The sequence below is a fragment of the Sardina pilchardus genome, chromosome 11 (genome assembly GCF_963854185.1).
Source record: "Sardina pilchardus chromosome 11, fSarPil1.1, whole genome shotgun sequence".
NCBI lineage: Eukaryota > Metazoa > Chordata > Actinopteri > Clupeiformes > Clupeidae > Sardina > Sardina pilchardus.
In genome coordinates, this window is record NC_085004.1 from 16976470 (window position 1) to 17000707 (window position 24238).

At 46.4% G+C, this 24238-nt stretch overlaps 1 protein-coding gene, 1 long non-coding RNA gene and 1 other non-coding gene across 4 annotated transcripts in view; 2 read left to right on the forward strand and 1 right to left on the reverse strand.

Moving 5' to 3' along the window:
• The first annotated feature begins 604 nt into the window (after positions 1 to 604).
• LOC134095549 (uncharacterized) lies at positions 605 to 8294 on the forward strand. The gene is made up of 3 exons (XR_009940576.1): positions 605 to 1255; positions 1514 to 2075; positions 8213 to 8294. It is a non-coding gene; the product is annotated as an uncharacterized LOC134095549 (long non-coding RNA).
• LOC134096382 (U2 spliceosomal RNA) lies at positions 4583 to 4773 on the forward strand. Its single transcript, XR_009940839.1, has one exon. It is a non-coding gene; the product is annotated as a U2 spliceosomal RNA (small nuclear RNA).
• A 1537-nt stretch (positions 8295 to 9831) lies between the features above and the next one.
• Positions 9832 to 24238, reverse strand: part of LOC134095548 (thrombospondin type-1 domain-containing protein 4-like) — a 58847-nt gene continuing 44440 nt past the window's right edge. For both annotated transcript variants that reach the window (XM_062549158.1, XM_062549157.1), the window contains exons 8-18: positions 18829 to 19033; positions 15675 to 15850; positions 15296 to 15395; positions 14520 to 14711; positions 14141 to 14270; positions 13400 to 13604; positions 12695 to 12868; positions 12155 to 12328; positions 11559 to 11738; positions 11139 to 11283; positions 9832 to 9977 (exon numbers count right to left, since the gene is read on the reverse strand). In XM_062549158.1, the coding sequence (XP_062405142.1) occupies positions 9832 to 9977; positions 11139 to 11283; positions 11559 to 11738; positions 12155 to 12328; positions 12695 to 12868; positions 13400 to 13604; positions 14141 to 14270; positions 14520 to 14711; positions 15296 to 15395; positions 15675 to 15850; positions 18829 to 19033 (1827 nt within the window). The remainder of the gene's footprint in view (positions 9978 to 11138; positions 11284 to 11558; positions 11739 to 12154; positions 12329 to 12694; positions 12869 to 13399; positions 13605 to 14140; positions 14271 to 14519; positions 14712 to 15295; positions 15396 to 15674; positions 15851 to 18828; positions 19034 to 24238) is intronic.

The following is a 24238-nucleotide window of genomic DNA, read 5'->3' on the forward strand; positions in this document are numbered from 1 at the left end:
CTGTTTAGTGTCAGTACATACAATCAAAAGATTGCCATCTCTAAGCGGTTTAACATTCACTGCTCCTATGCTTTCATGTAGTGCTTTAGTCAGCTTCAATGGATTGACAGAACCGGGAGAATCAAACTGAAGTTTTACCTTTATTTCTTCCGTTTTGTTCAAATCAACAACACTTCCAATATCTGAATCATACGAACTTTGTGAATTGTTTTTCTTTCTTTTGCCTTTTCGCATAATTTGCCATTCACCCTCACTGGTGTTCGATTCTCCCGCGTCCTCTCCATCCATCTCCGCCTCACTTCCTGATCCTACGTCACTTCCTGCCATCTCAGCTCCACACCTCTCCGGCCTAGTCTATTATGGGCAGGCTACATATTAGGCCTATCCAGTATTCGGATTGGCCGTTAATTGTCGGCTGTGGATTGCACCACGGTCAGATTAGGTGCGTTTGACTTGACGAAAATCTGCGCAGATCTGACTTGATGTGATGCATGCTGGGTTAAACAGAGTGCATACTGGGACAGACGAAATGCAAACTGGTTAGAAATCATGTCCGACTTCTTGCAGTCGCGGTGGGAGTTACCGGGAGTTACCCCCGTGACATCATGTCACATGTGCTTACAAGATCTCGGGAGACTGCGTCTTAGCTCAGCCAGCGCAGTTCAGCGCAGTTCGTTTTTAAGCAACTGCGCTGGCCAAAACCCTCCCCAATGACGTCAGTTCAAAGTTGTGATAGGGCCGTTTGGAAGAATCTCCCCATGACGAGTATGACAGGTGTCTCGTTCTGCCTCCTTACCCAAGACACTAGAGCGGACCAAGACGGATCAGTTCAACTGCACTAAAACCAACGTCTGGGATGACGCTGGAGCTTATCCCTGTGATCCATCTTGCTCTGTTCTAGAATCTTTGCTCCTTACGTTAGAATCTGCTAAAATGAACAGAAATCGAACGGATACCTTCTTATTTGTGATTTTTGGAACAGCGGTAGGCTAGCCTACTGAAAACGTGAGGATACTCTGCTATTTTATGCTGTTGGTTAAATATATACACACGGAAAACACTTGATATTTAATTAATGTGCTGCAATGCAGGCCTGTTTAACTGTATGACAACAGTGGTTTATTTAAACACATCATATCAATTTATTTCGTCAGTCACCATGCTCATTTTAATGAGTAAGAATAAAAGTTTTACTGTATTTAATACAAAATCCCGCGATATCTACCGCGATATCTACCGCGAAGTCTCCAGCGAGGTCTCTCGCGATCATGAAGAAAGGCTGGAACTTATTACAGAACTCAGGAAACTGGGTATGGAAGAAATGTCAGTGAGAAACATTTTAGAAATGGGAGCAATGGGGAAGGGAAAGTGTTGGCTTTTTAAATACTTGAGAGACACTGGCCTCATAAAAAGAATCTAACGCAGTAACGAACTGGACCTAGAGGTGGCAGCAATGCAACAAATTGGATGCCAGCTGCCGTTAAACACTAAGGAAGAAGAAGAAGAAGAAGAGGTCTCTCGCGAGTAACTTCAGGTACGTAAGCTCAGTCAGACTGTCCGGGATGAGCTGCGTGTGCTAGTCGCCCCTCCTGCTAAGACTCTGCAGCTCTCGTTGACGTATGAAGCCAGCCTAAGTCAGCCTAAGTCAGCCGCAGCTCATCGCAAACGCACCTACTGTTGGCATGCTGAGGGAGATTTCTGGATATGGCAGCATCAACCCCACGCCATATTCGAGAGCACGCCCGGCCCGAGGCTGTACATGTGCATCGGAGTGGGCCTGCAACACAGACGACGGCGTAGAGGGGAAACAATCGAAATTGAAGTCTAGATTGGGCTTCAAGGGTTCAGATGTAGGCCTATCTACCTGCAGCTCTAGTTCTTGTAAAATTTCATACGAAGATCCAGTGGTCCATGATATGTTGTTTCAAAGCAAACTAAACTGTTTCAGATTGAGGCGAAGACACATACCATTTTCATCATGAACTAAGTTAGCGGTGGTATCTCAACTCAGTGGAACAGTTTGGAGGACTAGGACTTCGATGACGCGTGTTTTATTCTAGGCTACCTGCCTACAGGTGAGTGTTGACATTATCGAACGATTCAGGATAGTCTAGCTAGCCTACCTCTTGCAAAGTTAGTTGGCCATGAAACGCACAAATTGTCCATGCGTAATTTCAGACAAGTAGGCCCGGAGTCGCTAATTGGGGAGTAGCTTGTACTTGGGAGCTTCGGGTTGGGTTCTTGAATTTTTTCATCGTGACGCCGTATTGCCTTCTCCTGGAGGGCTTCAAGGTCAGGTAAGGGAAGGGAAGCGAAGGCAGGCTTATCAGGAAATTGTTTTAATTACGATATTTGACATTGTAATGTTGCCTAGCCCGATAAGACACATGTGAGTGCAATCTTTTCAGAACAACAATGCTATAGCTGTTTAGTGGCAAGCCTGCTCAGTGGAGGATAACTTATTCATCGCTATGAAATATTGGAGAATCTTAATGATTTCAACGGTGTTTTTAAATTAGGTTAATTAAACAAGGAAACGTTTGCGCAACAAGAAAAACCCAACCCATTTTACGCATCAGTGTGTGTGTGTGTGAGAGAGAGAGAGAGAGAGAGAGAGAGAGAGAGAGAGAGAGAGAGAGAGAGAGAGAGAGAGAGAGAGAGAGAGAGAGAGAGAGAGAGAGAGAGAGAGAGAGAGAGAGAGAGAGAGAGAGAGAGAGAGAGAGAGAGAGAGAGAGAGAGAGAGAGAGAGAGAGAGAGAGACGTTTTTTTGACTTTTAAAACCCCTTTGAGTGAATCATTCCATGGATCCAAAACACCTTAAAACCTACAAAAGACAGTCACCCAAACCCAAACCCCCCCCCCCCCCCACCACCACCACCACCACCACAGCAGCATAACCCCCTATATTACCACATGAATGCCAGGGTCCCATCCGCAAGGGAGATCAGACCCTTGTCAATGCACCATTTCTGTGAGAAAAGCATCATATTGTCTGAAACTTTAAAGAAAGCATATTCAACCTTAACCCTTGATTCCACCAAAGCTTTAAACCATGTCCACAAGGTTAACAATCTGCCCTTCTTCTCCAGCCGATTACCTTTCCGTATGGCCAGTTTTGCTTGGCCAAGCAAGACGTTTGTGAAGGTGTACAGTTCCTTTTTTGTTTTTTTTGTAATGCACCCCAAAGATAAACAGTTCTTTCGAAAAAGTGAGCCCCAACCTTTGGCACACTCCTCCCAACAGCTGAAACAGGGGCAACAATTTCGAACAATCACAAAAAACATGGAACACTGAGTCAGGTACATTGCAGACACTACATAAGGTTGAGAGATCCTGTCTTAACTTGACAACAAAGACCTTTGTGGCCATGACACAATGAAGTACTCGCCACTGAAGGTCCCCAGACCTTTTTGGTATGGGGGGCTTGTACAGTACCCTCCATGATGGCAAACGATCCTCATTTGCCCCAACATGACCCCTCCATTTTGTGTCCACCCTTTCCTTGAGTACATTTGCATGAACAGATTTCACAATGGCATTATACAAAACTTTTCTGTCCACTGATGTAAAATGTAGCTCAAGCATCCCCTTAAAAGAAAGCAGTGATCCCGTAGAGACAAACCCAGGGCTGTTGGGGCTGATGCGAAGGTCCGGAAAAGGAACCTCAAAAGGCCCCTCGTCAAGAACATAATTGATGAACCCCAACAGACAGTCAGGAAGACCTGCCTTTAGGCTTCTCAATATGCCCTCTATCACCCTCTCTGACCTACAGCCCAAAGAGGCCACCAGGTCACGGACAGTGCGCCAGCGTTTATCAGAGAGGTCCAGCAGGTGGCCAAGTGTTGTTATTTTTGCCCCAACAAAAAGAGGTACAATGTTACTTGAAACATCACATTCCGCTTTCCAATAAGGATTACGGAACAAAGGTTCATTGAGACCATAATGCTCCGAACGAGACACTGTGAAGTGTCCCCAGGCGTCAAACACTGAGCTATAGAAGCTCGTCGCCTCTGTCTGAGCAGTGACAGTGTGTGGCACCAGGAACAGCTGTCGATCCCACTGTATTTCTGTCCTGGCCCTCAGCAATGCCAGCCCAAACTCCACCCATGGAGAGAGAGAGAGAGAGAGATTAGCTAATTTTTTTTAATTAGCTCATAAAAATGTCCCCACGTCGATAGGTCTATTGCTGTAGCTTGTATTGCAGTACCACTTTAATCCACTGGATGGAGGAATCCCATGTTTGGAAGAAAAATTAACCTTAAATCCGAGACCAAGTGATTAAGTGATTAAACACACAGACAATCTATGTAAACGCTCATTTAAAACATATGGTGAAATCATGTTTCTTCGTGCTCGTTTGTGATTGGTTCAAGTGATTCAACGTGTAACGCTTCATTCAATGTATTCGCTCTTAATGCCCACCTAGAAGCGAGTAGGGATTTTCAAACGTTGTAGTCAATAGAACGTGAACGTGCAGTTGTCTGGGCATCGTCGCTGGTGTAACTGTATGTTATTGCATACGGACTCTCATCGTGAAGTTTCAGACGGCAAATCCAGTCCTTTGCTGAAACAGCAATCAAGTATCGCTTCTCGGCCTTTTGGCTAAGATCAAGTGTAGTATCTGTTCTTATCAGTTTAATATCTGATACGTCCCCTATCCGGGGACCATATATTAAATTGATTTTTGGAACAGGGAGATGGAATAGGGGCTTGCTCCGTCCACTCCACGCATCGACCTGGTATTGCAGTATATCCGGGAACGGTGCACACCCCTGTGACTGTTGAAAGGAAGTTTATATATATATAGTACTATTGTCTGCGGGTATGTATCACGGTAAAGTTTCACTTCACACCAGCTTTGCTTTGATATAATAAGAGATTGCATATTGACATAGTACGAATTAGAGTACGGTGGGGAGGTTTCAAACAGTGCGACCTCCTGAAAATAATCAGGCATGTCAATCAATCGCTGAACTAATTAGAGGAAAATTTTGCTCAAGTACCCTTCTAGTAGGCTATCTTTAATGATTTTTTAACATGCATTAGCCTATGATATACCCCATTATTTTGTTAGAGTGGATTCAGCAGCAAGCGACGGTCAGGTAGAAAGCAGAAGCCGCATAGGCAGATAAACCCTGAACCAAATACAGTAGGCTACTACACACACACACACACACACCTTGAAGTAAGTTGCATGGATCTTGTAGTCTCTCTGTGTGGACTGCGTAATGGCTAGGCTACGGTTTTCTTGGATAGGCTACTAATTTGATTTTTGACTTCCCACATGCCATGAAACGCACACATGACAACACTACGATATATTGTTAGAATCTCACTTGCATGTATGCAAGCCTAATTTGTATTATTTAAGAACAGTAAATGTGTAGAGTTGAGTATTACTGGCAAAATGGGCATTGCCTCAGTTTGACCACTAGGTGTCATCAGTGGTTTTAGATTGGCTTTGATTTACAATAGTCCACACAGTGAGCCCTCACTTCAAGCTGAAAATAAGGCATCAGAAGTTTCATAGTTCAAACACCCGCTACTATGTCAGTGACTTAAATTGCCTGTAAATTAAAATAGCATGAAGTACAACAAAAATATAGTGGAGCATATTCAACACATTAGACAATGTTACTTCATCTTCCATTCAACAATCAGAGGGGGTGCACCTTTTCCAGAGGTGCGTGGGTAGGACAAGCTCCTATTCCATCCTGTTCCATAATATGGTCCCCGGGTTCACATACACTGTTAAATTGTCTATGCGTTCAAGCATGAGTAGCACACACGTGACATCAGATAGTTACTGTTGGTTTATTTTTTTCTTTTAAAAATGAGATTCCTCCATCTACTGGATAAAAGTGGTACTGGAATATACAGTAGGCTACTACGACATTGGTAAACCAACATTTCTGCATGACCACTTTATTTCAATATTTTGAGAAACTTTTTTTTTTTTTTTGCACAAGCTGTAGCCTAAGCCATAATCAGGCATTAAAACAAACAAAAAATGGCGTGACATTTCACTCTATATGTAATGATTCTAGAATATATGAATCTCACCTAAATTGGGGGAGGGTATTCCATTTTTTGACCCACCTATAAAAGATGCTGATGATCATGGCCTAAATGCCTGATGTCAAAATATGGTTTAGACTAAGGTAAGCCAGTGGTCAACATTCCTGTGACCTGCTGTCACTCCCTTCTCGTTGTTACCTGGGCCAGCTTAATCGTCTTTGGTGTTTTTAGTTCAGGTTTTTGTTGATCCTTAAAGTGGTGTAAAATCCAAAAGCATAGTGTTCAAATGTCACGACATGTCCCAAATGTCCCAAATGTGGCTAACAAAGAGAGAGCGAGAACCTAGCCCTGCTCCTCCAGCAGGCCTTAAAACCAAATTTACTCTCCTCCATTGAGAGAACAGGTGTGCAATTTGCCAATTAGCCACAGGTTATGACATCACTGAAGCACTGTCTGTCAGTCAGTGCTTCCCCCACCATGCCACTCTAACCATCCTAATAGACCTTTGAAGTTCACCAACAAAAAGGAACCAAGCTGTACCATCACTCCATGACCGATGAAGCAAGATGTTTGAAATGGGACACTCCACACATCATACAGTTGAGAGACTGCAAGACCAGGTGCCTCACAGCTTTAAGTCAGCAGAATATTAAAATAAGGGTCATTCTGAGTCAGATCAGACAGAATCCTAGTCTGGGTGTTCCCATGCTGCCTTGTACGCAATTTGATTCACGCTGCTAAGGCAGCCTGGAAACTACCGCCCTAATTTTTGCCTCAGATAGGGGACCAATCACAGGGGGGTTGCTGCACTGTCTCAGATTTAGCTCAAAATGTGTCTAATGTTTAGAATGCCCCGAAACGAAGTATCTTTGTTAAATATCACCATACAAAATACTTTTTTACATAAAAAAATGTCTTATCTTGGAGGTCACCATGGGACATGGATATCTTAGGTGTTATTCCTAGCCTGCCCAAACTGTAGGGTGGAAGACAAATATCTTCTCAGCATAATTGGAGCACTAACGGTTCGTACAGCATGCCCACTGGTTTTACCTGTGTGAAATGTCTAGCTCTTTGGTCAATCCCTTCTCTTGTCAATGGGAAACCCGATATCCTTGGCAGGAGAGGTGCCATGATCAAGATAACATACATTCCATTGCCATGCACCAATGTTGGTGGTGATTGTTTGGTATGGCAAGAAGGTCAGGGGGGGAAAAAGGTATGGAGGTGGGAGTACAACCTCCAAGTGGTTCCTAGGTCAGCAGATGTTTCGAGTAATGTGAATTTCAATGCATCATTTTGTGAGGAGCTGCTTTCATCCTTTCGCTTTGGTGTTTTAAAAGAAATGTCTGATTTGACTCAATTACTAGATAAATGCTTGGAATTGCTGAACTAGCAGATACAGAGGAAGCTCATAATGTCTTGATGTTGAATTTGAACCAAGCTTCGACTCTTTAGTGGAAAATGTGCAGAGTATTTGTGTTTCACTCAGTGTAGACTGACTCAGCTGTATGTTTTGGCACAATTGCAAACTTTTTAGGCTGTAAAGCGGATTTGACCGTGGCCATTCTAGGATTGGGCTTAACAAAGGCTCAGTCAGATGAGATGACCTGTAGGCGTGTTCATATATTAGTGTCATGAGCCCATCTATGTCATGTAGATGATATTTGTAGGCCTACGGTGTATGTCTGCAATCATAGACTATAATACACCCTCTGCTTCAGGACAATCTCTTTTTCTTACATCACACACTCCGAGTTGTCAACCAGCCCATATACTACTAGAACCTTATGTACATTGTTTGTCTTATCTGATCCTGTATTTTGCATATTTGGTATGACTTTACTGTTCCAATAAACATGTTCACTGTATACGTCTGTATAACAGGTACTTTGTATGTAATATTGTTTTGTATATTTACTGTATCGCTCTGGAGTTGAGTCATACTCAAAATGAAGAGACCTCTGCAAATTTGAATATGCCTGTCAACTCATTTGAATGTCACTAAGCAACCATAGGATGACATCAGAACAAACAGCCTTTGTCCAGAGCTGTATATTGTCTTAGTTTTGTCCTTTGTGTATACTAGAGATACACCACCAGCTGGAACCAAATTCCTTGTATGTGTGAACATACTTGGCTATTAAAGCGGTTTCGGATTCTGATAATTGCTCCATATGTTCTTTATGAACAGTGTGCTGTAGATCCTAACTGTCGCCACACCTCATTGATGACATCAGCCCCAGGCCTAGTATTCAATCATGCGTCGATGAAGACCCCAAAGGTACAGTTTGGTAGAATATACACATGGCAAGGGAAAGAGCTGTATAAATTAGTAGTTTTATTAGCTTGACTTAACCATCATGCTAAGTCCTTCTTATAAGAAAACATTGAAATATCATTGTGAGAGAATGATTGAAATGTGTTACTGTGATAATGAAGTTGCTAATACTTTTCAATTTTGTGGTTGCTGGACCTTTCAATTATTACGTCACTGTGTATTTAGTTGGGGAAGTCCTCTCTGTTACAGCAACACATGTAAACTTGTGTGTTGATATATGCACTTAAATGCACTTCATTTTGGCTTAATAACTGAAGGTATGATGATGATGGCCAAAACAATGTGCCTTGGACTTACACTTATCAAGGACGGGATCAACGGAAAGAACATCCACATGTTTATCCACAAATGCAAAGCTCCGTGTCCTGGCATGCAAATTAACCTTTGCGTCATGACAACCATACATTCTTTTCAGGTGCAGGCAACCAGATATAACCAGTCTGCTTGTCATACTGTCTTTGATGCATTGTAAAAGGCAGGCATATTGGCGTGCAGGCATATTGTGGCCATGTTGTGATGCACAAGAGGCCACGTTCACATAATATGTTATTGCCCACAGGTTTTTGGTGCACCCTCGGTCTGGGCCAGTGGTATTGCCCAACCTGATCCCACAGCCAAGGGATGCCCCTGCAGACTTAACTGGGCCATCGCCGGGGGTACCCGGAGAGGTGAATGCCGCAGACGCAGTCTCTACAGGAAACTCCTGGCTGCCGTTCCTTTGAGGTGAATTGTGTCCTTTAAGAGCCACCATCCACTGCTGTCCTGACTACTCTAGAGGGTGACCTAGTAAGCGGAGGTATGTGTCACGTCATAGACAGTAATTAATAATATTGTCATAAATATGCGGTGGTTTAAAAAGCAAATCCTATTACAAATGTGTACATTTATACATTGCATCAATACATAATAAAAGGTATGATTTAAAAAGTTTTGTATTTTTTTTCCTCTTTGTTCATTCTCCATCTTGCGTCTGAGTATGTTTTGTGGTGCCTCTTCCTGACAGGGCATTCTGGACCGATGTCATCCCTTGATCCAGTAGCCTGAAAACACACCAAAGTTTCCCCCTAATGATGTCGTGGAGTTCATGTCAAGGGTCCAGAATTGGCTGAGAATAGACAGTTCCACCCAGACTTGGGGCTGAAGGACATACACTTTTCATATAAAGTGCAATGGCATTGCACCCTCTCAAGCAATCCTTTCTTCACCAAGTGGTATGTTTTTATCCATGTTGTCTCATTCTCATTCAACATTCCCAAACATTCTCCCAGTATCATTCCCAAGCACTCCGTTAGGGCGGCGTAATGAGTCTGTGAACCGCTCACTCCCACAGTGTGCTTCCCGAGGGGGCCGGTGTATGCGGTGCACAGGGCTCTGTGTAATCTGGGTCTGGTGGGAGAGAGGGGGGTGGGGGGACGGGGGGGACCCAGAGGTTCAGGGGGCCAACTGGAGAAGTGAAGCCCAGGACGGGGGTGCTATCGTTGGCCTCTGAACCCCGAGGCCCTGTTGTGGGGCACCCGCGAGCAGGACGCACAGCAAGCATTCCTGTAGTAGTTGTACACACACAGGCGAGCCTGGACCACCACGTTGCAGTTGAAGTATTTGTCCCGACAGTTCTCATCTGGAAGACATTGAGGGACGTCTTTATTACAGAAAGTACACACACTGGGCATCGCTTTTCATGGTAGCAGAAGATCTAACTTAAACATATCTTGTGACGTGTATTTATATGTGCACGTTTTGGGTTTCAAAGTCTCCAAGACATTCACCACGAGATCACTAGTGTGATTGTTATGGATGACTGAAATCCAATCCAAATGTGATATTGATTTCTCCAGTGTGTTGTAAGATATAGCCGTAGATTTTCATTTCCTATGTTTTTGACATTTCACCTTTTAATAAAAACACCACTGAATATAAACCAGTCAGATATTTTTACTTAAAACCTTTCATTAAAGGTCTCCTGACGTTAATTTAATCAGAACTTCGAAATTAATTCATGTCAATCTTATTATTATGGTCCTCATTTAAAAAAAAATGCATTCACCTTTAATTTGTATAGATGTCTGTGTAATATGGTTTAGTAGGATATAATAGATAGATAGACAGATACTTTATTGATCCCCCAAGGGGAAATTCCAAGATAATAATAATAATAATAATAATAATAATGAAGTCTAGTGCTCACTCTATTTGGATGGAAACTAAGGTAATGTAATGGTTACAGTGCACATTTACGTAGCTTGAGGGCTAGCCATGTCTGTAGCACTGGTCTCACAAGGCCATCTGACGTGAACTGGTTGATTAGCTTTGCTTGCAACTTGCATCATAGCCTGACCAGTCTGATGAACTAGATATCACTGTCTGCACAGTCTGACCCCTACTGTATTTCAACCTGGCCAGCCACTGCATTCGCTGCTAAATGTTAACTTTTCCCTGTGGTAGGTCTACTGATAAAGCTAATTGCATTCCTGGCCGAGCGTCCACACACTAATGCGCAGGCTGGACTGCTCATGACACTGTGATCTGAGCCGTAGGCTAACATGGCTAACATTAAGCTTCCAATCCATGGCACTGTGAAGGTGGGACCAGTCTTCTCAAAATGTGTTCTACGCGTATGGGACGTTTAGTTATGTATGTAGCCCCCGTAGCACTGCAAACATTACGCTTCCTATCCGATGCACTGTGAAGGATACACACTGACCTATCTCAGGGACGCAGGGCTGAGGCGCTACACACTGATCTATCTCAGGGACGCAGGGCTGAGGCGATACACACTGACCTATCTCGGGGATGCAGGGCTGAGGATTGCACTCCTCTCTGTCCGGCGGACGCAGGTGCTCCTCGCAGCCCTCTGTGGACTGCATGTCGTCCGAGAGGCAGCGCACCTCCCTGATCCGGAAGCCACCCTCGCATGTTTTGGAGCACTGCAGGTGTACACACACACACACAGAAATATTCATGTTAAAAAAAGTCTGGGCTGAATAAGGGAACTCACTGGGAACTGCATAAATCTTTGCCCTTATGTTGAACAGCCATTCACACCATTGGAAAACCTCCATACAGAAGCACCACATATCATTTCTGCCGTTTTTGGGCTCCGTAGTAAAGCCCAATAAGGTGTATTTGGTGTGGTCTGGCTTTCCTAACTGGTTAAGTTGTAAATCAGGTTCATGGTGCCTCGCTTCTAATGCTGACTCACCGAACTCCAGTCAGTGTGGTACCACTTGGCCCCGCAGGCTTTAATCTCGCAGGTCTGCTGGCTGAGGGGCTTGTCCAGGGACGAGCACTCGTACTGGGGCATCACGGTGAAGCCGTCGTCCGAGCTCATCAGGCATGCCACCAGCCTCTGCTGTGTCCCTCGGCCACAGTCCGAAGAACACTGGGGGGGAACACCAGAGAGGAACGAGTAAAAGAAGGGAGAAGAGGCAGTGTGAACAACAATGGAGTTTACTTTGGACTATTTTATTTGTTGAATATTTATTTGTCTTAGCAAGTCGTTTTACTTTATGGCAAGTGGAATGGAAATGGTCACAGTTTAGGAAAGGGTTACACATTTCCAATCAGAATCAGCTTTATTGGCCAGGTTTGCGTAAACAAACAAGGAATTTGACTCCGGTTAATCTTTGCTCTCAAAGTACAACACTCAACAAATAATACATAAAAAGAGTAAAAACAAAACAGTAAGAATAGAATGGAGGGCAGTAGAATATGGTAATAGAACAATGTACAGTTGTATAGAGATGGTACATGAACAGAATTCATTACAGTGATTAAGATGCTGAAGCAATAACCCACCTGACTCCAAGGCCCAGTGTACCACTCTATGCGGCTGTCGCATGCCCCGTTGTTGCACACTTGAGTCTCCTGGGGGCGCTCTGAGCCACAGCCCTCCAGTGGCAGACTGCTGATGTGATTGGTTAGACACAGGACTCCACGGGTTCGCACACCCATCCCACATTCTGCAGAACACTGTGGGTAGACAATAGGCAATTGGTATATGAAATCTGTACAATAAGAATTACTTTCATTTCAGGTGTTCGCACTGTATTTCTTCACATACGATTGCTATGCCATATGCATAGGGTCATTTAACCTCTCAAGTTAACACGGTATCTTCATGTGTTATGTAAAAAGCACCTGACACTGTTAATATAATATATTATTAGCACTACAAATATCAAAGTAAACCGAACACACCAAGTTCCCAAATCAATAGGAAGTGAACTTGATGCACTTCCTTAATATGTGGATGTTTACCTGACAATCCAGAACTATCAAAGAAAACAACAAGAGACAAATCTCTGTTCCCAAACCCATCAGGAAGTAGCGTCTTACCCGACTCCCCCACTCTGTGAAGAACCAGCTCTTGGCGCAGGGTCCCATGTCGCAGTTCTCCACGTCGTTGGGCCTCAGGTTCATGTTGCACTCCTCGTCTGCCACCACGTCGCCCACGTTACTGAGGCAGTGGACGTCCCGCTTCTTCTGCCCCACTCCACACGGCACTGAGCACTGGACAGACATGGAGAGAACGGTCGAGTGCATTATGTCCAGTCACATACACACACACACACACACACACAACACCAGCAAGTAGTCCCTCTGTACGGAGATGGAACCCCACAGCAGTGACTATTGGTAGGGTTGGCTTGCTGGCCAGAATTTGCTCTCTTCTCCTACAACTGCATGACTGGTAGTCAATCCAGATTTTTTACATGTGAAATGTGTAAGCAACAATCCCAGTACTTATCAATGGCACACCCCACTCTTTTGGCATGATTTAAGAAATGACTGTAGAAAGACACTAATTTTAGCATTTCAGAGAAAATGTCTCCATTCTATTTTTAGTAACAGATTAATCACACTGTAGACACACATACAAAATTGTAATAAAAGAATTGCTACTCAAGACTTAAAAATCATCAGTAATATTTTGTGTGTGTAAAATCTATGTGCATGTGTTTGCTGTGTCTCCTCACGTGGTGTGGTGTGGGGGAGGAGAGGAGAGGAGAGGCAGTGCTTTGACTGACAGCTGTCACTCACGGGACTCCACTCGGAGCGGATCTGCCACTCGCTGCAGATCTTCAGCTGGCACGTGCTGGCCGTCTCGGGCCGCTCCAGGTGGCGACAGCGGCTGGTGTGCACGTTGAGGGTGCGGTTGGCGTACACCTGTCGGCACAGCACCTGCCGGTGCTGCATGCCCAAGCCGCAGGTCCTGCTGCACTCGGACCACTCGCCAATGTCCCAGCTGCACGGACAGAACACAGCAGACACAGAGCATTCCAAAACGATTCCCTGAGGGGTCACTGTCCTATTATCAAGTCAAGTCAAGTCACGCTTATTTGTATAGCGCACTTAAACGCAATGTAATCGACCCAAGGTGCTCACAGAAATAAAATAATATACAATAATGAAAACAAAAAAAATAAATGACGAATATAATATGCACTCAGATAAATGGCCCAGGGGGAGTATGAATGTCAAATACCAAAACCATTACTAAAATATTCACATTCACATTCACACAAACATTAATGTCACCATAACATGACTGTGACCACTGACACTGAATATACTGTAACTGGCTAAAAATAACTTCTAAGGCTATGAAAACACGAGCAACTTACATGTATGTGGATACGAAACTATGGGAACTACTGCCTCTACTTGTGTGTAAATGTGTGTGAATCTGACCTCTAAACTTTGAGTTTGTGTGTGTGTGTGTGTGTGTGTGTGTGTAGATATGGCATGAACTCTGCCTGTGTGTAAAAGGCGGGCACTCACAAGGCTGGACAGGGCTCTGTATTGCAGGCCTCCTCCTGAGGGCTGGGCTTGGTGGCGCGGTCACACAGCGTCTCTGACACGTGCGTATGGGTCACTCTATGGACGCAATGGAACACAGAGTACTTGCTGCCTGTGGAGGGGAGGATGAGACCAGTTACTGCTTTGGCAGAACAGCAACCAGCGCCCAGCAGTGGCTATCATGGTTTTGTACTGTCCGCTTCTGTCTCACAATCGTAACACATCTTATTGTATATTGTGTGTATAAAAGACAGTTAAATTCACTGTTTCATGTATGATATTTTGATGGTAACATATGTCTGTGTGTGTCTTTTTTTGTATAAGAAATCTAAACAAGAAACTGTATAATTGCAGTTCCCACCTTTGCCACAAGAGGCGCTGCAGTCTGTGGTGCCGGTGAGCTTCCAGTTGTACTCCCGTTGCCAGCGGGGAGGCTGCGGCTGTGGCACCTGGTTGTCTGGCAACAGGGGAGGGAATCCACCCTGAGACCCCTGGTTGGACCCGCTGTAGCCGTCGAAGCGGTCAGTCACACCTTGGCCGTTAACTGTGTTCCCTGTGGAGAGAAGCACACATGAGTCTGCCTGTTTCTTTGAGGGGACTTGACTAATACAGTTTCTTTTCCAACGAGACACTGAAATCGTGCCTCTGTGACTGGGAATGGGTCTGACCAAGAGGAGCACAGAGTGCTCTGTGTGTCTCTGTGGACAGGCATTAAAATCGACACTTCCTACATCAGTCAAACCGATTATTCCAACAGATACAATTTTCTTTTCCTACATCCAAAACAAGACAGAGCATGTCGGATTGAATATGCTAAGAGCTGACAAGCACACACACACACACGCACACACACACACACACACACACACACAACCACACACTACCACACACAGACACACACTCGCTCATATTTCCTGAACTTGAGGACACTAGCACTGGGAATCATGCCCCCAATTCCAGCCAAACATTCACCGAACAACACAACGAGAACTCGCAGGAGTTTTTTTTTCTTTGGCCGCGCCGCCATGTTGTGAGACGTGAGAGAGGCCGAGCGAAAGCGCTCCGTAACGATCTCCCGGCGCGCTCGCAGCAGCTGAGGCTCCGCACTGAGGGACCCATTCGGCACTCAGCACTCACCTCCTGCACCGCCGTCAGTGGGGAGCTGAGGGCCTCCGCTGTTATCCAGGGGAAGGATGAACTCGTAGTGGATGCCAGGATTGGGCTGCTGATAGATCATCTGAGACGAGAGAGAGGGAGGAGAGAGAGGAGGGAGAGAGGAGGGAGAGAGAGAGAGAGAGATGAAGGAAAAGGGAGCGCTCCACTCAGTCACATAAAAGAGGGGGAATTCGGGGGCCTAGATCTCGGCTCGGGGGAAGAGGAGGGCCCTGGAGGAGGTGCCGGCCGCGACCGAGCGCTGAGCGGCAACACACGGGCCAGGACGATGACAGGCCGACGACAGGCATTAAGCGGACGAGGAGGGAGGAGGCGCAGGCGTCCGTGACCGTCCATAACTCACATAGACGTCCAGGATCTCGTTGGTGGGCCCCTCCGCCACGAAGGACTCGCCCGCCGTGCTGCTGATCTCGTTGGGCCGCCGGTACGTGAACGAGGTCCCCACGCCCTCGTACCTCCCCGGCCGGTCGATGGCCCAGTTGCCGTTGACGATGGAGCGTCCCGATCGACTGCGCAGAGCTGCACACAAACGCACACAAAACCAAACATATCACAAGTGACATATTGAGGCAATTGCTGATGATCCATGAAATTCCTCTTAAGGAAAAAGTGCCAGGATGTCTTGTGAGGTTTCAGCTATCATATCATTTTGTGTAAGCATGACACACAACTGATCCCTTCAGCTTGTCCTAAAATACATAACCATGCACGGCACGCTTCCAAAAGAAATGTTGGTTTCAAGTTCTAAAATTGCCATGTAATCGTCTATAATGTAGCCTCGAAATTTCATCTTTGCTAGAAGAAAAGCATCCTGAGATGTTACTAGAGCGCCACATAACTCATAATATCGAATGAATTGACACAGCGTTCAGCAGTGAATATAAGCACACGGATGGTGTTCCTACCAACTGGAAATGATTTCACCAGCTGCCTCAGAAATGTTTTTTATGGTAACACCAGCTTTCGTTCTGCGGTAAATAAAACGACACTCAAGGGCATTAGTATGGTTCCGTGCCACCGTGAGTGAAGCCTAGTGAAGCCGTGTGTCTGCACTTGGGAATGCGGTCATTCATTTAAGGATTTTTTGCTGGAGAGCAGCGACAGATTCGGCATAAGCCATCCTCACGGCCCCGTAGCTGCTCCGGCTACGCATACCGTCGCAGTGGAAGCCACACGATAAGCCCCCGATAAGCCCGATGTTATTTACACAGCAGACCGGGCCGAATAGCTCAGGCTATAATTACGCAAAACCCGCAACACACACACAGTGATCGCACAGGATTAGGACGAGATTCACAAGCATTCCTTTCTATTCCCGGCCGGGACGACTGAGGTGTTCTTTCTCTATAGGGGGGAGCCAAAGGGGACAGCATCGGAAAACAAAATGGGGCATCCAGATATGAACTGCAGATACGCTGAGTTGATGTTATTCAAGCTGCTCTTTGAACCAAGCCCACCTCACAGCAGGAGGCCCAGAACAGCTACACTTCTTGAATAAAAGTCGGTCTTATCATATGTCACATATGTGGTTGGGCTGAGACTGAACAGGAGAATGAGGTGAGGTGGGAAGAGAGGAGGTGAAGAGAGGATGGCTGGGAGGGAGGCTCTGAGGAGGTTTATTTCTCTGAGGAGTTGGTCATCATCACCTCCAGTACCACCACCCCCTGGGGACAACCCGAGGTGCCAATCCAGAGGATGTGGCAGAAGCTCAGAGCTTTTCATTACAGGACATCTAAACCACTTCCGAAACTCCACCAACCAGCACACATCGCCCAGCCACTGAAAGGCTACACTGTTCCAAGTGTGTGCACACCAGCTCAGACTCATTATGTACACACACACACACACCAGCTCACACATTTATATAAGGGACATACAGTCACACAAGCATTCACACACAGGAAAACCCATTTTAAAGCACACATAACTTATCAACTTAGTATACATATTTTCTCTCTCTCTCTCTCTCTCTCTCTCACACACACACATGGCATGGCACTGCTCTGTATTGACACCACAAGGCCGTCTGACCTGCCCAGAATGACATAAGTCTCATATGTCTCACATACATTTCACAACTCACTCTCATGTATGTATCACACACAGAGGTGTAAAAGCCTGGCTTCAGAAAGTACTTACTTACTTTCTGAAGGTGAACTTGTACCTCTCTGATCATACATGTCTAAATTCAGTCTCTTATATTATATACGTCTTGGAGCGTTGCGTCTCTGAGCCTGGCACCCTGGGTGGCTGCCTAGTGAGCGCCACCTTTTGAGTTGCCCTCAGTGATCCCCTGTGCCAGGCCAGCGGTTCACGCACAAGGAAATTCCTCGATCCCTTTTAAAAGGGACCGACTCGCAGGAGAGAGATGGGACCTCTAATGAAAGCTTGTTTATACCCCCTCTTCCACCCCCAAAGGGGATCGGCCACAACCACAGCAGGGGTGGGGTGTGGGGAGAAGGAGCAAGGGGCTGAAGTCAGCAGCACGGAGCAGAGCAGAGGCATGGCTCTCGTTAAGGAGAAGTCTCCCACAACGCGAGGAGACAGCCCCTCTCTCTCCGAGCGGCTCCTGAGCCAGCCATGGGCTGGCCGACGCACTCCTCCGGTGCACTTTGAAGCCATCGTGGAACCTGTCCAGCGAGTGCATTATCAACTGGGGGATTCCAAAGGAGAAGGCGGCTGAGGTTTTTCCTGACACTGAAAGCGATAGTAGAGGGGGGAGGAGGGGTTGGGTGGGGGGGGGGGGCACAAAAAAAGTCAAACTTTCCTCCTGTCTCAGCTGCTTTTTAATTAAAGGAATCCAATCAACTTTACAAGCAGATGTTCCCTGGAAGCAGAGGAGCCATGTAGGTTTCGGAAATGAACCCGAGTGACCACAAAAAAGTGCTGATTCGGTTAAAGGGCTTTTACGAGTCACTGCCGATACTTGGGCTTCCCTCTTATTTTACTGCAGAGCTAAATGTGAAACATTATCTTAAAGTCAGCCAGAGGAAGCATTCTCGCAGCTCCTGGAAAGAGTTACGGTGCCCAGCCATGCTTCACAGAGAAGAAAAGGCCAGATTCAACTCTCAAGTGCTCAGCGAGGACCAATAGATCGGTCCCCTTACCTCTTTAAAGAACAGCACTGAAAGGATACCACTAAAATGTCTCCACTGAAGTCTCTGTAGTTATATACACTCTAGGAAATCATTGCATGACTATAAAGATCCATATATCGTAATCCTGTCAACTGGGGTCTAAGCAGACAGCATTGCCAGCAGAGTGTGTACACGTGTGTGTGTGTGTGTGTGTGTATGTGTGTGTGTGTGTGTGTGCATGTGTGGTGTGTGTGTGTGTGTGTGCGCGTCTGCACGTGTGTGCGGGCGAGCATGCGTGCGAGTGTGTGCGTGTGCATGTGTGTGTGTTTGCAAGTGTGCGTGTGTGTGCGGGGGCACGTGCGTGCCTATGTGTGTGTGTGTGTGTGTGCGCTGACTGCCATCACCCTCGCGGCCACTCACCGAGGTAGTTGCGGCTCTTGACCATCTCGGTGATGTTGATCTTGGTGGCCCCCTCGGGGATCTCCACGATCTTGTGGTAGCCCACTTTGGTCAGGCTGTGCTTGAACTGGCCCGACACCAGCCGGCACGCCGTGTTGTCTCCGCCGCACACCCCGCACTTGTCCATCACCTTGCCCAAGCCCAGGTACTCATCACAGCCCAGAGTCTAGAGGTGGGGAGAGACAGAGAGAGAGAGAGAGAGAGAGAGAGAGAGAGAGAGAGAGAGAAGAAGGACATCATAAGTCAGGGGCGTCACAGAAAGAAGAGAGAAAGAGAAGAGAAAAGAAGGAAAAGTTAGGAAAGAGAACAGAGGAGCACCCTTTTAACACGCTCCAGCAGGCAAATGCCAGCCCAAAGCTGCCAATTGAAACAAAGGGTTTGTTTAATCTTTTTGTACAATTGTATTTGCCAGGATAAATTCATTTAGACATGCATGGGGATAAACAAATAATGTTTGTTAATCCACAAAACATTGCCCATTTTCTCCATGCTTGTGACAGCTGACTCATCTTTCACAGCACCCAAGGCCTCAAATGGCCGAATCCTTTTCAGGTGGAGATTTGCATGAGCTTATGAATGCAGGGGTTGCGTGTCTACCAGGTCCAACCAGGCAAAACACATGTTTCACATAATACTCCGAAGAAGACTTCTTGCTTATGTTTATGAATGCAGGAGATTTGAATGTGTGTTTGACAAAGGGAAGATCAGCAGTGGGCTTCCCACACTGCCTAGACTTGGTGCGGGAGGAGAGAGGAGGTGGTCCCCTGATGTCCAGGGGTGGTGGTGGTGGGGGTAGTAGTATGAGTTGGTGATAACAGCTCACCAGAGGCAAGAGTGGCCTTAAAAATGAGCGATGCTGTGCTCTGCTGTGTGCTGCTCTTGGATCACGGCCATCCCAGCGTCATGATCTCTTGGGGGGGGGGAACCAGAACGCCGGGATACGACCACCTTGAGAACAGCGAGCCTGTGAATCTCCAGCGCTCCCAGACATGACCCCCTCTAGGGCCATTTCATCCAGACCTTAGCCGGGGCCTCCAGGGGATTCCCTGTCTCACCAAACAGCCCTGTGGGGTGGACGCCCTGCAGCAGGCAGATCTATCTCCAGACCCCTCCACACAGTAGATACCCCTCTGGCCTTTAACATACTGTATGAATGCTCTGCTGTTACCAAACAGGCCGTACGTGAGGACCTGATGCTAAAGCCATCACAGCACAGGCAGGAGAAAGGCATTGCATAAAGTGTGGTAATGTTTGAATGTAAGCTTGTCTCTCTCTCTCTGTGTGTGTGTGTGTGTGTATGTGTGCGTGTGTGTGTGTGTGTGTACTGTATGTGTGTGTGTGTGTGTCTGTCTGTCCATGAAGAGCAGAAGACCAACTTATTATCTCTGTTTTCTAAGCACAGTTCAATGCACCATAAGCACGTTATGGATACACACACTCACACGCACACGCACAGACACACAGACACACACACAAACACACACACACAGACACACACAGACAGACACACACACACACACACACACACACACACACACACACACACACACACACACACACACACACACACACACACGCACACACACACACACACCCCAATATGCTCAAAAGGCCAAGCCACACAACAACCCAGTCCTCTCTCTCCACAGGACGCGACTGATGAAAGAAGGGTCCGGAAAAAAAGAGCGTGGCGCTCGCTCCAGCCCCCCGCTGGCCGGTCCACAGGGTCATCCCAGGGTGAGAAAGGTGCCATCAAAGGAGTTCAGTCAGGGGCATCGCGATTAGGAGCGAGACTCCGAGACGCAGGGCCACCACTGCCAATGGTAACACACTCTGCCCCCCCCCCCCCCCCCCCCCCTCACCCCGAGGGGCCTCTCCCGCTCTACCCAGAAAGCCCTTCTGTTGGCGCATGAACAGAACCCCTGTATCGGATGACAAAACACACTCTGTGCGGCGGAGCCTCGAGTATGTGGAGCGTCCCGACCGCAGCGAGAATGTTTTTCCACCGCCGCGGAGCGACAACAACGCAGGCGCTCGGACACGCAGAGGCGATGGCGTCCCCAGCGTCGCTGGTCCGGGATCAGGCGGCGCCCGCGGCGCTCAATCTAAACACCCAAGATAAATAAAACAACACACACACACTTACACACACACACACACGCAAGCACACACTAACACACAGAGCTCTACCCTCCTCCTCTTATCTCCTCATCCTCACAGCCAAGCTCAAAACGTCAGGAGCATCTTCACAGCTGGAGGTTGTCCTGAACCAAGTCCCACAAATGCACATACGCACACACACCACACAAACAAACACACACACACACACACACACACACACACACACACACACACACATACACACACACACACACACACACACACACACACACACACACACGTATACTTACTCACAGCACACTCAAACCCACATATGCTCCCAGACCCCGAAAGCCGCTGACACTCAACCATCACCACGGTTTTTCTCCAAGGCTGTATTTGTGTATTCCCTGGTGGGGGCGAGGCGAGGGGCTGGCTTCCTCCCATAAAGCTCTGCTCTGACAGGCAGGCAGGCAGAGGGGTTATCTGTGGCCTCGTGCCTGGGAAAATCACTAGATATGAATCCATATGTATACACACACACGCACACACACACAGACGCGCGCACACACACACACACACACACACAGACCTGTGATTTAGTGCCCTGCAGCCAGCATCAGTATGGATGAAATACGAGATGACTGCATGCGGGGCTGCGTTTGTGGAAAAACAGTGGAATGGGGACGGAATGCGGGCACACTGCCCCCCCCCCCCTCTCCGCTCCCTTCCCTCCCCCCCCCCAGTCATGATCCACGACCAAGGGCTTTACTTTGTAAAATGGATGTGCCTCATGCAGACAGTAAAAGTCATGCATGGAAACATGTTACAGATCCTTTTTGAAAAGCGAATCACCACCAGTCTTTTGAGAAACACTGGGATGTCAAGATGGTCTCTAAGATAGATGTGTTTCGTTGTGAGTTAGCGGTAGCGTGAGTGTGGTGTGTGTGTGTGGGGGGTATAGCCTATGATAAAGACCAGCTCTCTCAATGTCACCCCCACGACTGTTGTGATATGGGCAGATGTGAAAATGTGCACCTATTTGACTCGGAGCTCTGCGCGTGACCCCGACGCCGGTACTGTTACAGTGAACATCAGAGAGGCAGGGTAATGAGCCTGTTTAAACAGCTTGCAGGGACCGTGCCGCTGTTCCGACTGCCCTGCAGGATAGCCACACTCCCTTTTTATAAATGTAAAAACAAGCGCAGCGGGAGCCAGATTTTCCCCTTTGGAGGCATCAGCCGTGTTTAAGTGTTTGATTCAGCTTATGCCAACAGCACACTCCTCTCTTTCTCTCTCTCTCACTCTCTCTGTCTTTCTCCCTCTCCCTCTCTCTCTTTCTCTCTCTTTCACTCACTCTCTCTCTCTCACTCACTCTCTCTTTCTCTTCTACAACCTGCTCACAGTGGGTGGCGTGCGTTGTTTTGGCACAGGAGGGTACGCCATCCATTCAGGAGTGCTGTAATTGAGATTTAAATGTCACTAAAAATCCTCCTTCATCTGGAAACGGTTATACGTGTGAGGACAGAGATGAGGGAGAGATCCTCCCTCACTCTCTTCTCAGGACACCTAAGTTCTCTCATCTGTTAGTTGAGCCAGAAAGCGTCTACTGCTGGCTGAGCCTGTACACCAAAAAGCCTAAGCCTCCGAGAGCTTTGCTCGATGATAAATAAATATGTTGGGGATGGTGTGTGTTCCAAGTCACCGTGATCCTCCAGCTCACTGCAACACAAGTTATGGCTCCATAAATATCTTTGTTCCCAGATAATATCACATTCTTGTACACGGCAACACTTCCACTCCCCGTGACATTATTTATCTTTGTTTTGTTTTTGTTTTTGAGGGACAGATACATATACAATGGCTAGCAGCCCAGTACAGACCACCCTTTTCACTAACTTTTCTTCCACACAGAAAATATTTCATCCCTCTATTCATGCATGATAAATGTAATACAAATAACCACCATGATGAACACTTAATATGATTACTCAAGTGTTGCAATGTTGCGTATTTATGTACTCAACTTTAACTTGCCATAACTTCATTTGTATTGTAGCATCAGGGAAATGTGCACTTGTGTGGTCCTATAGAGAAACTTGTGCAAGTGCCCATGAATCTGCTGTGCATGTCACACGAGACACTATGACGTATGAGTTAGCTTAGGAGAGTGTTAACTACACACATAATGGACTGTAATTATGTAATGAACTGCAATTACGTTTATTTCTCTTCAATTACAGTCTCACTTCTTTTTCAAAGCCTGTCATTAATCTCTAAATTTGTGAAGTTATTGCACAGTTAATCTTTAAAAGAGCCACTCTGATACTGAACTAACCACACTTAAGATGACAAAAATACTACCTTGAACTTAAAAAAAAAAAAAAAAAAGAAAGAAAAAGAAGCCCAGCAGGAATTCTTCTGTGAAGTGAGATAGACGTGACTGAATTGAATGCTCGAGTGTGGGAACATAATAATCTGCCCTAAACCCCAAAACTCTCAACAATGATTCATTTAGACCTGAGTGTGAGCAGAGCTAATGAGCCAGGCAGACGCTTTCGCTTGTTATTTTACGCTCAACATGCAGATTGTCAAGCGGTGGCTGCGTTGGTTTACTGACACCTAATCCTTTAGCCACAGCTATGGACTGAGCGCCGCGCCCGGGAGCTTTGAACGGCCTGTGAGGCCATGTGTTCTGCGGTCCCCGACAGTGGGAAAGGGAATACGAGAGTTTCTGAGTGACTTTATGCCTATGAGCCTACAAGGAAGACTTGGCACAGTCTTAAGCAACAGCTCCATCTTTTCATTAACACTTGGGCTCCACATCCTACAAGAGACCCATAACACAGTGAAATGCTGAACCCATCATTTTTGTGTTACCAAAGAGAGCAAATGAACAAATGTTTTGGTTGACCATTGTTGGCACATTATTTGTGTATTCAATAACTGAAAAACAGTCTTAAGAGAACCCTAGAGAAGATGTGCACTGTGGAACACAACCTAACAGATCTGCTCATATATACACAACCACATATTTGACCTACGTACGGTATGTCATATGGATTGCCATAATGAAATCTCATTATGTGGACATAGTTAATGTGCTTTATAGGGATATATGCAGAGATCCGTGACTATACAGCAGACACAACTCTGCCCAGAGGCAGGATGTGAGGCTTGCTGACTCCAACAGGTGAGCAATGAATTAAGACACCAGCAGCACCTCAGACCACAGCCTGCAGATGTTAACCAGCTGTTGCGCATTCTCTTC